Raw genomic sequence first — 13,977 nt, 5'->3', positions numbered from 1 at the left:
CTGTCTGCATGGGAAAGGGCACGGATCCAAGCAGGGCTCAAACATGTGCCACATGCAGCCAGCGATGCTGCGCACAAATGAACCATGTTGTTGTTGTCTGTAGTGTGAGGAGAAACCTTTAACTTGCAAAACATTTAATTTGCAAACAATGATAACAATAAAGGAAATGGGTCTGCGCCACACAAACAGCGCTCGTGAAGGCGTTGCCCAGCCCAGGCTGTTTGAAGAGGCAGGAGTCTCCATGAGGATGCCGGGACTTCAGGAAGTAGGTTAGTTTAGGGGAGCTTGATCCCAGTGTACAGAGAGGGTTTTTGTAGTGTTGTAGGTTCCTGGAGCGGGACGTTTCTTAGTGAGGCTAGTGCTCGCCTTGTGTGGCAAACTTTTATTTTTACCTTTGTTTTGCTTTGTTTTGTTTATTAAATGTGAGACTAGGGCTACCATTATTGGTACCCTAGTGTCAGCACTTGTGTTAATTAAATCTGCGTGCCTTGGAAGTGGAAAACCACAGAACGATAGAGAATCAGCAAATGGTATCACTAGTCATGAATGATTTCTTTCATGTATTCATTGTAATGATGATCTTCATGTATCTATATGGCTTTACATTGTGGAAGCGCGAGGGGAGTTGGATGCACAGTTAGTAGAGTGGGCTGGGCAGAGGCCTGTTCCCTCCGTATTTCCGAGACACACAACTTAACCACTGTACAAACGGAACAGATTGAGTGAATCAGGGGTCTGCATTATCTGTTACAAAAGGTAGTAACAAAACAGCAGTTTCTGGAGTTTGTTGTGTAAATGTTAAGGGTATGGAATGGGTTACCTTGGCATATTGTTGATGCTGAATCATTGCGAACTTTCAAGACCCAACTTGACACTATTTTGAGATGATTCAGCTAATTATGTAGGAACCGGACAAGTGTTTACAGGCCAAATGGCCTCATCTCGTTTGTAAATTGTCTTGTGTTGCTTTGTTCTGATGAGTGATGTTGTCTGTTTCTTTGTTCACAGTGTGGAGCACGACTTCAGGCTGCAGGAGGGTCAGTTCCAGAGGACATGGAGGGTCGTTGATCTGGAGTCCAGCCAGAGCTCTCCTCTGACGAGCTCGACTGCCAGTCGGCAAGAAGACTCCCCAGTGCCCAAACCCACGCCCGCCACCAAGATGGAGTCCAAAAAGTCCAAACGCAAATGTTTCTGGTTTTTGTGAACCAAGACAATGAACAATGGGATTGAAAAATAAATAAATAAAGACCCCCTTCTGAGGGTACAGGGTGAAATAAAGACAAAAGCAAACTTAACAAAAGCTCCTGCTGGAATGGGGTGGGATCGCTATCCGGGACTTTTCATCAGCACAGGGAAGCGAGGGTTTGGTGAACACCAGCTTTTCTATTTTTAAAATGAATTATTATTACAGCTGTGAAAATCAATTACTAACAACTATTGTAAATAACAGAGAATTCTAGCAGTTTGTGAATGCTCTATTTCAAACCATGGAATAAACGGATCTATAAAGTATTTTATTACACAGGTTTTAATGCCATTGCTCTTGTGTTTGTTGGGTAGAGTGAAATTCATTTGTAGAGATGAAGGTTATCATTGCTCTCCTGCACTTACCCTTATGAAAGGTTACCACACTGATTTGCACGTTCATTTTCCAGTTCTCCCCTCATGCTTTCTTATTGTTATACAACACATTCACCATCGTTGACGGTGCTATGCTGTGTTTTTAATATGCTTTACCATTCCTCCCTGGGCTTTACAATGCTGACCTGTGCTTTACCGTGCAATTCTTTATTACATTGGGCTGTGCTTTTACTATGGTATCAGTGCCAACACATTAAATAAACCACTGCATTAGAATAGCTAAACAACTAAACAGAGTTTACAACATCCCCTACGACACAAAACATCTCCATATTACACAAGAGGACCAGCAAGCTGACAGACAGCATGTAGCAGAAGACCAGCCCAGAATGTGCCGTACAGAACAGGTACATTTTAGTGGACTCACGCTTCTCATATGCTTTGTGAAATGTCTATTTTTCTACTGGATTGTCCTATTGTACAGGGCACTCAGCACTCACACTACAGAGGCCAGTAAAACAACACCAACAATTACTGTGAACAGAGGCTTTGCCGAACCTTTTGCATGACCAGTATGTATGTATGTAGCATCTATGCCTGCATGTATTTGTAACAGGGAGGAGGCTGGGTTTGAACTGGCGACCACACATACCGCAAGCGAGCATCTTGAAGAGCCAGGCTCGTCTTCACACAACACTGCCCCTTACAATACAGGTTCAATAAGGGACAAGACCATTTTCACGCACTTATGGTCAGAACAGCCAAAAAGGCTACTTGTGGAAAAGTGAACTCCCATGTGGTGGATGGCAGCTTTTTATCATACAGCACCCTATACAATATTCTGCATATATCATGTTAATTATTCGAGGAAAGACTAATGTTTCTTTGTTTTACATTTATTTTTCAATATCATTAAATTATTATGTTTTAGACAATCCTCATATTTCAACTAACTATGCCACTGTAAGCAGAGTTGTACATGGAACATTGTGTTCTCCCCCCAGCACTCACTGAGAATGAAGAGCTCTCAGGCTGAAGACGTGAGTACACGGGAGTGCAGGAAAGAGACTTTAATATCAAGAAGCTTCTCCACGTCTCATGTACAAGAAAAGTATTTTACGCTCAATATTTTACTGCTTGTCTACTGCCCAGTGGACGATAATTACCTTGAGTAGTTAATTGGTTAGAGTTCTGGGCTGCAGTGTGGAAGGCAGTGGGTTTGAATAGCTCAGTGGTTAGAGTTCTGGGCTGCACTGTGGAAGGCAGTAGGTTTGAGTAGCTCAGTGGTTAGAGTTCTGGGCTGCAGTGTGGAAGGCAGTGGGTTTGAGTAGCTCAGTGGTTAGAGTTCTGGGCTGCAGGGAAGGCAGTGGGTTTGAGTAGCTCAGTGGTTAGAGTGGTGGGCTGCAGTGGGGAAGGCAGTGGGTTTGAGTAGCTCAGTGGTTAGAGTTGTGGGCTGCAGTGGGGAAGGCAGTGGGTTTGAGTAGCTCAGTGGTTAGAGTTCTGGGCTGCAGTAGGGAAGGCAGTGGGTTTGAGTAGCTCAGTGGTTAGAGTGCAGGGTTGCAGGTAGAAGACTCAACCAGGCCAGAAAATTAAATACTGCACAATTCTCTACAAATATGCAACTCTCCACATCTGCCTTTTCTCCACACGTATTCATTTCAATGTAATGATCTTTCATTCAGAGTATGTATTATTTTAATTTTAGCAGATGTGTGTGTTCGCCTTTCAACTCTTTGGATCAAACACGGTCTCATTAGGTTTTTCACTCCTACAGGCTCAATTGTAATTTCAATAGTAATTCACCTCCTAACAACCAAACAATCTGAAAGATTCTGAAGAGCTTACATCTTTCCAGCAAGCAGCTCATTAGTGAGAAAACCACTGACGCCAACCCGAATACTGTCTAAGGGTAACAGACAAATGTACAGAAAGAGGAACAAACGAGGGAATGTTTACCCAACACGAGGTCCAACAAAGATTCACAAGTTAATGAAAGCTATCTTTCATTTGCAATTGAGCTGCATTTTGTAAGGATTGCAATGGGAAGATAATACAAGTGCAATTACAAACAGTATGCGATCTGGTAAAGTTATGGAACATTATAACATTATTTGTTATCCTGAAGAATAATTTGTATTTATAAAACAGATGGTGAAAGATCAGCCTGTTATGAATTGTTATCAGATCTCATTTGGGAATTTCTATCTTTCATTCAAATAATAAATAAAAACACAGGTAGCAGATCTTCTAATGAAGGAAGAGGGACAGCATCGTTGTTTCTAGACCTGATGTACTGACCTGGATTTACAGTAGCTTGCATATATGCTTCAAGTTCTCATCTGCTTGTGGATCGGCACTGTTGCACCCTAAAATATATTGTTACCGAACACTTTTGGCATTCCATTCTTGGAACAGGAATGTAGGTTTTGGCATTCCATTCTTGGAACAGGAATGTAGGTTTTGGCATTCCATTCTTGGAACAGGAATGTAGGTTTTGGCATTCCATTCTTGGAAAAGGAATGTATGTTTTGGCATTCCATTCTTGGAACAGGAATGCAGGTTTTGGCATTCCATTCTTGGAACAGGAATGCAGGGTTTGTCATTCCATTCTTGGAACAGGAATGTAGGTTTTGGCATTCCATTCTTGGAACAGGAATGTAGGTTTTGGCATTCCATTCTTGGAACAGGAATGTAGGTTTTGGCATTCCATTTTTGGAACAGGAATGTAGGGTTTTGGCATTCCATTCTTGGAACAGGAATGCAGGTTTTGGCATTCCATTCTTGGAACAGGAATGCAGGTTTTGGCATTCCATTCTTGGAACAGGAATGTAGGTTTTGGCATTCCATTATTGGAACAGGAATGTAGGTTTTGGCATTCCATTCTTGGAACAGGAATGCAGGTTTTGGCATTCCATTCTTGGAACAGGAATGCAGGTTTTGGCATTCCATTTTTGGAACAGGAATGTAGGGTTTTGGCATTCCATTCTTGGAACAGGAATGCAGGTTTTGGCATTCCATTCTTGGAACAGGAATGTAGGGTTTTGGCATTCCATTCTTGGAACAGGAATGCAGGTTTTGGCATTCCATTCTTGGAACAGGAATGCAGGTTTTGGCATTCCATTTTTGGAACAGGAATGTAGGGTTTTGGCATTCCATTCTTGGAACAGGAATGCAGGTTTTGGCATTCCATTCTTGGAACAGGAATGTAGGGTTTTGGCATTCCATTCTTGGAACAGGAATGCAGGTTTTGGCATTCCATTCTTGGAACAGGAATGCAGGTTTTGGCATTCCATTCTTGGAACAGGAATGCAGGGTTTGTATTGTACATGTTATGTATATACAGTTATTTTTGCAACAACAAAGTAATAATTCCTAAGGGTCATCATTTGCAAACTGCTTCATTCGTGCCTGTCAGGCAATAAGGTACCGGATCTGGGATCTGGTGCTCTCTGGCATAAATGAAGCCCTGATTTTATATATCCTTCAATAATAACCAGGGTTGCTAGCAATCTGTTTGATGCAAAATAGCGAGGAAAAACAAAGGTTCTCTTTTGTTTTTACACTCCATAGGAAAAAAAAAACAGTAATTGTTTTTGTTTTTTGAAGTTTCTTTTTCTTTTTGTAAAATCAATACAACCAATAACAACAGTGAATTAGCTTTGTATCAATAACCAATAACAACAGTGAATTAGCTTTGTATCAATAACCAATAACAACAGTGAATTAGTTTTGTATCAATAACCAATAACAACAGTGAATTAGCTTTGTATCAATAACCAATAACAACAGTGAATTAGCTTTGTATCAATAACCAATAACAACAGTGAATTAGCTTTGTATCAATAACCAATAACAACAATGAATTAGCTTTGTCTCAATAACCAATAAAAACAGTGAATTAGCTTTGTATCAATAACCACACCCTGTGTACATTGCTATTTAAGTAGATAGCCTGGTTATCAATACTGGGTTTGGGGAAATGTTAGCATTTTACATTAATCACAGAAAAACAATTTTTTTTTAGTTTGTGGTCCAGTGGTTAAAGTCCCTGGCTTGTAACCAGAAGGTCACCGGTTCAAACCCACCTCTGCCACTGACTGACTCACTGTGACCCTGAGCAAGTCACTTAACCTCCTTGTGCTCCGTCCTGCGGATAAGATGTTAAATCAATGTCCTGTTGTAAGTGACACTGCATATAATGCACAGTCCACAGCCTAGCTCTGTAAAGCACTTTGTGATGGTGGTCCACTATGAAAGGCGCAATATATATTAAAAATATTATTATTATATATTGCTGAGAACTAGCATCCCTGCTCATAACTGTTAGCCCCAGGATTAGTCTGGTTACTCATCGCTGGACTTTTATCCATTCTTGAAGAGCAGAGGTTAGTCAGACAGGAGTGTCATGTTCTGCCTGCTATAACGCCGGTGATGATAAAGACAGTCCCTCTAGGTTCCCTCGCATGCATGATTCCATGACCTGACATGTTATGGAGGTGAGAATGATAGGTCTCTAATGTCCCTGCTCTGCCTCATCTTCCCTCTTAAATATCAATACAACAATCTGGCAGTCAGCAGGGGCATCTCCTGTCTTTGCTGATTTGTCACAAATCTCCTCTGGTAATTCTCCTTGTTTCTTTAAGATGCCATGCAGACCAGGCATATGTTGGTCTGGAGATCCTGCAATTCCACAGGTACTTCTGTATTTCCATTTCCTGGACCTTGTTTTGGCTATTTGACCCTGTGGTTCTGTAGCTACAGTACAGTATACTGGGTTTAGCTACAGTACCACAGCATAGTGATATCTATCCCAATGCCTTACTACACAGTTAAAACTGACCACACAGGAAGGACTACCGTATATTACCTATCTTGTCCTGTGGTGTTCATACAGTAATGTGTACAGTGTTATCCCTGTGCTTTACTACACAGTTAAAACTGACCACACAGGAAGCTAACAGGAAGGACTACCGTATATTACCTACCTTGTCCTGGGGTGTTCATACAGTAATGTGTACAGCTTTATCCCTGTGCTTTACTACACAGTTAAAACTGACCACACAGGAAGGACTACCGTATATTACCTACCTTGTCCTGGGGTGTTCATACAGTAATGTGTATAGCTAAGGCCACAAGGTCTGCATCACATAGAAGTTTAGGACTGAGACATAATAAAAAAAGAAAAAGATCTGAACATAATTTAGATCTTTTATTTAACATCATGTAATCAAGGACACTACAACATGGTATTGCAAAAGTCTACTGGAAGCAAAATAGTATTTCATGCAAGATTTCAAACTGCCAGTATATAGAAAACAACAAAGTGGTTTGTAATTCAATAGGTTAACGTTATTCAGCAGGTTTCGTTCGACTTCATGAAGCAAAATGAGTTAATTCTATAAGGCGATGCAAAACCTTTGTCCATAGCTGTACTTCTGATTGAGAGAAACTTTTCACACACAATTCATCATTCAGGAATCTGGAGGCAGCGTTACTGTAGTCCCAGCCTGTCTGACTGTTTCCTGAGCAATTACCTCCCCCATAGTCCTACCCACACAGGGAAGGCAAAACCTTGAATTGCACAAGTGGGATCTGAGTTGCTTAATCATTCAGTGCGTCTATTAACTAATTAGACAATATTAACAAAGAGGACTGAGAGACTGGAAGACAGTGTGGTCTAGTGGTTACAGCTGAGGGACTGGGAGGGAGGCAGTGTGGTGTTGTGGTTAGAGATGAGGACTGGGAAAGAGGCAATGTGGTTTAGTGGTTAGAGCTGAGGGTGGCAGGGAAGGCAGCAGTGTACTCTAGTGGTTAAGGCTTAGCGGCTGGGAGACAGCATGGTCTAGTGGTTAGAGCTGAGAGACAAAGAGAAGGGAGGCAGTGTGGTCTAGTGGTTAGAGCTGAGAGACAGAGAGAAGGGAGGCAGTGTGGTCTAGTGGTTAGAGCTGAGAGACAGAGAGAAGGGAGGCAGTGTGGTCTAGTGGTTAGAGCTGAGAGACTGAGAGAGAAGGGAGGCAGTGTGGTCTAGTGGTTAGAGCTGAGAGACAGAGAGAAGGGAGGCAGTGTGGTCTAGTGGTTAGAGCTGAGAGACAGAGAGAGAAGGAGGCAGTGTGGTCTAGTGGTTAGAGCTGAGAGACAGAGAGAAGGGAGGCAGTGTGGTCTAGTGGTTAGAGCTGAGAGACAGAGAGAAGGGAGGCAGTGTGGTCTAGTGGTTAGAGCTGAGAGACAGAGAGAAGGGAGGCAGTGTGGTCTAGTGGTTAGAGCTGAGAGACTGAGAGAGAAGGAGGCAGTGTGGTCTAGTGGTTAGAGCTGAGAGACAAAGATAAGGGAGGCAGTGTGGTCTAGTGGTTAGAGCTGAGAGACTGAGAGAGAAGGAGGCAGTGTGGTCTAGTGGTTAGAGCTGAGAGACAGAGAGAAGGGAGGCAATGTGGTCTAGTGGTTAGAGCTGAGAGACTGAGAGAGAAGGAGGCAGTGTGGTCTAGTGGTTAGAGCTGAGAGACAGAGAGAACGGAGGCAGTGTGGTCTAGTGGTTAGAGCTGAGAGACTGGGAGGAAGTGTGGTTAAGTGGTCCAGTTGAGGATCTGTGGGGGCAGTTGGCCATGTTCTCTTTAGAGCTGAGGGGCTGCTACCTCACTAACCCTGCATCCATACTGTACTGTGCAACTTCAATGAGCAGCATGGACCCGGGTAACAGTGAGTGTGAATTTCCATGAGCTCCACACTGTGTACTTGAGCAGTCACAGTAAGGGGCAGACAGAAATGTAAAGCTGTAATGTGTTGTTCCAAATCTGTCTTGTCTAATGGGTTGAGTGTACTGGTTCTGAATTTTAATTCCAATGTTTCCTTATTGAGAGAGCAAGTCATGAAAGGTAGAGCACAAGCATCTTCTAAATTGGGCTCCAGCAGGGATATCATTTGTAAGAAATCAAAAGACTGAAACTCTTCCTCACTTTAGAAGCAATAGCCTTTACCTGTCAGGATACTTTCAGCAGAAGCCAGAAACATCTTGAAAGCATCGCAGTATATACTGCATGAATATATTCACAAGTCTTATCAAGTATAGATCCTGCAAAGAAGTATATTTTTAATCAGTAAAAATGTGCTTTGATCTCAACGCACACACACGCACACGCGCACGCACACGCGCACGCACATGCGCACGCACACACACATGCACACACACGGGCACACACACACATACACGCGCGCGCGCACACACACACACACACACAGAGCAGCAGTTTCCTTGTTTAATCCATAACTATAAGGCACTCAATCATAAATACAAATAAGAAACTAGTAAACTTCTTTGACAAACATTTTGACGAGAAGGGGTCGTTCTTTCTTTCTTATTTCATTCTTTTTTTAGTTTTTTGTTTTTTTTTGCACACCAGGTGACTACTCTTGTTCATCTTGGTATTCAGGCCTTACCCAAACACTGAAGAATAAGTAACAAGAGGCACAAAATAAAGTAATTCTCTTTATAAAAGACAGGGACTCAGGGTCACATATTGGACAGAAAGAATTGATTAGTATTAGACTTCTCAATGTCAACGAGTCAATCCGTTAAAACTAAATCATGTTTTCAAAATTCATAAGAATTTATCAAGTAATTATTTACACAACAATTTCAAGAGAGTAGTAGAACAGCATAGTCATTCTACTAGGAATAGTATTTATAACTGTGTTGTGCCAATGCTAAACAGTTCAGCTATGGATAGCTCTTATTTCACTGGCACACAGATCTGGAATTCACTCCCAAACCATATGAAGAGTTTGAACAGCAGGAATGTTTTTAAGAAGGAGGCAAAGACATTTTTATCTAATAGGAGACTTCAGATGGAAGAAACCATGTCTCCCTGAATGCCCCTGCGACCCATATTATTACATTTTCATTTCAATATGTCATTTCTTTTTATATGTGGGTTCCACCCTTTTTATTTCGACAGGACCTCACTGGGTATTAGGTCGACATACTATCTATCTATTTTTATGTACATTTTTGGACTTTGTAAGAATGGTCTCACTGCTGATCTGTTTTATTGAGGTTTGAACATTTTACATTTGATTAAATATTCTGCTTTCTTTTTATGAACAATATATGCTGACTTTTACCAAATAAAAACAAACGGGTGTGGATTTCACTCTTACAGCATTCAACACATCTTCCATCACCTGCAGCACATATTTCAGTATCTACAAAGCGCATCATTTAAGAATATCCTGCACATTTACGGCAGGGTATAAGATTATACAATTATAAAAAAAAAAGCCATCCTAGGACAGGAAAGTGGGCAGCTGTTGTATTGCATTCGAAAGAAAATACATGAAAAAGAAAACGAAAGCAGACATACACCTACACACAGATACACACACAGAAACACACACACACACACACACTCACAGACACAGACACACACACAGACACCCAGACACCCAGTCACACACACACAGAAACACACACACACAGACACAGTCATACACTCAGAAACACACACACACTCACACACACACAGACACCCAGTCACACACACAGACACTCACACAAACAGTCACACACATACACAGTCACAAAGAAAGCCATATGCAAGTGTATGTTAATAAACTATAATAATAAAGTAACAGACAAACTAACATTAATGAACTAACTGTCAAACTAAATTACACAGCATCCCTACACACGTCAAAAAATACTGCAGTTGCTCTAGATTAATTATGAATACCTGTACAGGAGCAATATTCAAGACAGGCACAAAATTATTTAACAGAATGGTGAAGCAACTCACCAGAACGGAAAACACCACATTGCTCGGTGACTTGTGTCTGATTTAGGTTTTTTTCAGGAGCTCGAACAATTTCAAACTTTTTGTAGCAAAAGAAACAGCGGCGCGTTTCACTGTTTGCTTACATGCCATTTTGTAGCAATGAGGTGCACTCGTGGAAATCAGGATACAAAACGAGGCAATGATATGACGGCATGCAACGGGGAGGGGGGGGTGTGCTGACTATCTGGCGCATGCGTGGTACTGCAGGAAGGGGGCAGCAGCCCCTTAGATCCGCCTGTCAGTCATGGCAGTGACACGGAGAGGTGGGGAAGAGCGTGTGTTGGCTTTCCCTCTCTCTGAGTGGCTGAGAGGTGGGCCTTGGGGGATTGCTCAGCCCATAAGTACTGCGCTGGGTTATGTATAACAGTGTAGGATGGAGATCCCGAGCTGACCAGCTTAGCGGCAGTGGAGACACTGCGTAAGCAGCACCTTTATATTGTAGTTTTATTACTGTGTTTTATTTTCCCTTTTCATTTCACCTTTTGTTTTCATTATTATTTTGAGCACCTGTGAGTGTGTCAGCTTTTAACTGTTTACCAGTATTGGTATTTCTGTGGTCCTGTGTACCGTTGCCAGTACTCAGGCTACAGACAACAGCGCCCTCTGCAGGCTAAAAGAAAAATATCCAAAATAATAAAACTGGGCACCAGTGCGGTGTTTTGAAGTAAAACTTGTGTCTCCCGTGTGTGTCAGTGAACTGTCCACCACCCTTCCACATGGCATTTCTGGAGAGATTTCATAAACCAATCAATGAGCCTCTCAATGGCAAGTTACATTTGAAAAGACTGAATAAACCATTTGAATTTAAGTTTGATGATGATGAGTTATCAGGTTACAAAACAGTACTGTATCAGTTGTGTACGAATCGCTAGCAGTGTCAAAAAGGTATTCTTTTAAGCAAAGTTCCTGTTCCTTTAGGCAGAGCATTTACAATGGGAAAAATCTTTCATCACAAGTGTGTTCTCTTAGGCGAAGTGTTCTCTCAGTTCCTATACCCAGAGACTACTGTACAGTATTTCATGTTAGATTTCAAAAGAACTTTTCATTTGCCAAACTAATATCAACATTTACATATGGCAAAATTCTGTTAAAGAAATAAATCCTTAAAACGAAAGCACACAGCACAGCCCTACGCATGAGCCTCAATCTCATTTAAAATCGATGGTACCTTTTCTTAAGTGATTGTACCTGGGCATCAGCAATATTCATAATTTCTTCCGCAAGTGAATCCCTCCTTGTTGTCTCCCTGTGTTTCATTTCTTTCGCTTTCCACCTGCTGTGGCAAACATATCCGACATTTCCCCTTGACTCATCATGATATCAATAACATTGCATTATAGAAACAATAACATGCAACCCCATTCTGTGTTGTCGACAGAATCACTGGACAACAATGAACTATCAATCAAAATGAATGAATGCAGCCGACACCTTAAGACTCTGAGCGCACGCGAGCAATTACATCACCATGACAACCGTGGCCGACTTCATTCCAGAGCCAGGTTAGATTAGAAAAGAACGATGTTTGAAAAACATATTTTATTTGTTTGGGAGGAAAACTTCGACCATCTTATATGCGATTATATTATGTGTCGGGGGGGTCAAATGGAAGACATCATGTCATGTAGATCGTCTGGGGGGGGGGGGGCAAACAAAGGTCTGGGGGGAGCAACTGTCCCCCCTGCCCTATAGCAAATGACACCCCTGCTACGAAGCAGTATGCAATTCAATGTGTTAATGTAACATTATTCAGCAGGTTTCATTCGACTTTAATTAATTCTATAGGGTCAGGCAAAGCTTTTGGCCATAGCTGTAGACACAGACACACACACACACACACACACACACACAGATACACATAGACACACACAGACACATACACACAGACACACAGTGAACAACAGATTTATTAGGACCTGCCAGAGAATGACAGATTATCAGGACCAAGTGATAATTGCCAGAAACTGTCATTGCATTATTTCATTGTGTTGTCCTAAACTTAGGCTCACCCCTAACCTTTTTTTTAGTTTTAACCCTTTATTTTACTAGGTAAGCACATTGAGATTAAAATCTCTTTTACAAGTGCGACCTAGCCAGTAATGTGATCAGCAGCATGTGTTACAAAGAATGATGGAATGACTGCAGGTAATTAAATCCACAGGAATTCACAGGGCTGAATTCAGAATGAATGACATCAAAACTCAGAGGCAGTGCAGGAGATATTCAGGTGTTATTCCTGTGGGAGTCAGCCGGAATGCATTATACATGTACAGCCATTCTTTTAAAGTGTTACTGATCAATCAATCTAACCACTATTACTGTGAAACAGAGCAAATTACAGGCAATTGCCTTTTTAATTGCTCTGCAGCTCCTGGTACTGTAACTGAGGCCTGGTTAATATAGAGTTCCTGTTTAATTGCAGCCACAGCGAATGCTTTGCTCCCTGTGGAATCCTCAGCAAAGACTGACACTTTCCTGTTGCTGTCCCAGTATCTCACCTCACTAAATCAGCTCAGCTGGTCAGAAATGACTCACAAACTGAAAGCGCTGAAACCAGGTATTACCAGGATTCATGGTGTTCCAATGAAAAACCTCAGTCAAATACTTAGAGTGATTTAATACAGCATTTTATTATCCCCTTTAACAGAAACATTGAAAAGGAGCAAGCCTAATTCAAACTTACACCCATCACCCACAAAAGTAGTACCCTCACCTTGACATGGGTCTGTGAGAAGCAGGTTACAGTGATGACGTCAGACCTGGAGTATTGTGCTGGCCCTACCAGCACGCAAAAGCAACTGTTATCAATTATTATTATTATTATTATTATTATTATTATTATTATTATTATTATTATTATTATCCTTTATTTTACTCCTCCTCTTTCTCTCGTTCACTACTCACCGAACACCCACCCCGAGTGAGTGAAACATGCATCTATATATACTGTTCAAACACCCACCCCGAGTGAGTGAAACATGCATCTATATATACTGTTCAAACACCCACCCCGAGTGAGTGAAACATGCATCTATATATACTGTTCAAACACCCACCCCGAGTGAGTGAAACATGCATCTATATATACTGTTCAAACACCCACCCCGAGTGAGTGAAACATGCATCTATATATACTGTTCAAACACCCCACCCCGAGTGAGTGAAACATGCATCTATATATACTGTTCAAACACCCACCCCGAGTGAGTGAAACATGCATCTATATATACTGTTCAAACACCCACCCCGAGTGAGTGAAACATGCATCTATATATACTGTTCAAACACCCACCCCGAGTGAGTGAAACATGCATCTATATATACTGTTCAAACACCCCACCCCGAGTGAGTGAAACATGCATCTATATATACTGTTCAAACACCCACCCCGAGTGAGTGAAACATGCATCTATATATACTGTTCAAACACCCCACCCCGAGTGAGTGAAACATGCATCTATATATACTGTTCAAACACCCACCCCGAGTGAGTGAAACATGCATCTATATATACTGTTCAAACACCCACCCCGAGTGAGTGAAACATGCACCTATATATACTGTTCAAACA

The 13,977-nt window shown here is 41.6% G+C and overlaps 2 protein-coding genes across 3 annotated transcripts in view; one reads left to right on the top strand and one right to left on the bottom strand.

The window, feature by feature from the left end:
- The window catches only part of LOC131697403 (uncharacterized), a 116,724-nt gene extending 115,202 nt beyond the window's left edge, over positions 1–1,522 (top strand). Inside the window, exon 4 of the mRNA XM_058985727.1 lies at positions 1,009–1,522. Coding sequence (XP_058841710.1) covers positions 1,009–1,204 — 196 coding nt within the window. The 3' untranslated portion in view covers positions 1,205–1,522. The remainder of the gene's footprint in view (positions 1–1,008) is intronic.
- LOC117403985 (dedicator of cytokinesis protein 2-like) overlaps positions 1–13,977 on the bottom strand; it is a 428,344-nt gene that overhangs the window by 258,592 nt on the left and 155,775 nt on the right. The window lies entirely within an intron of this gene.

The sequence above is a fragment of the Acipenser ruthenus genome, chromosome 2, assembly GCF_902713425.1.
Source record: "Acipenser ruthenus chromosome 2, fAciRut3.2 maternal haplotype, whole genome shotgun sequence".
NCBI classification, from domain to species: Eukaryota; Metazoa; Chordata; class Actinopteri; order Acipenseriformes; family Acipenseridae; genus Acipenser; species Acipenser ruthenus.
This window is presented reverse-complemented; position numbering and strand designations above follow the sequence as displayed.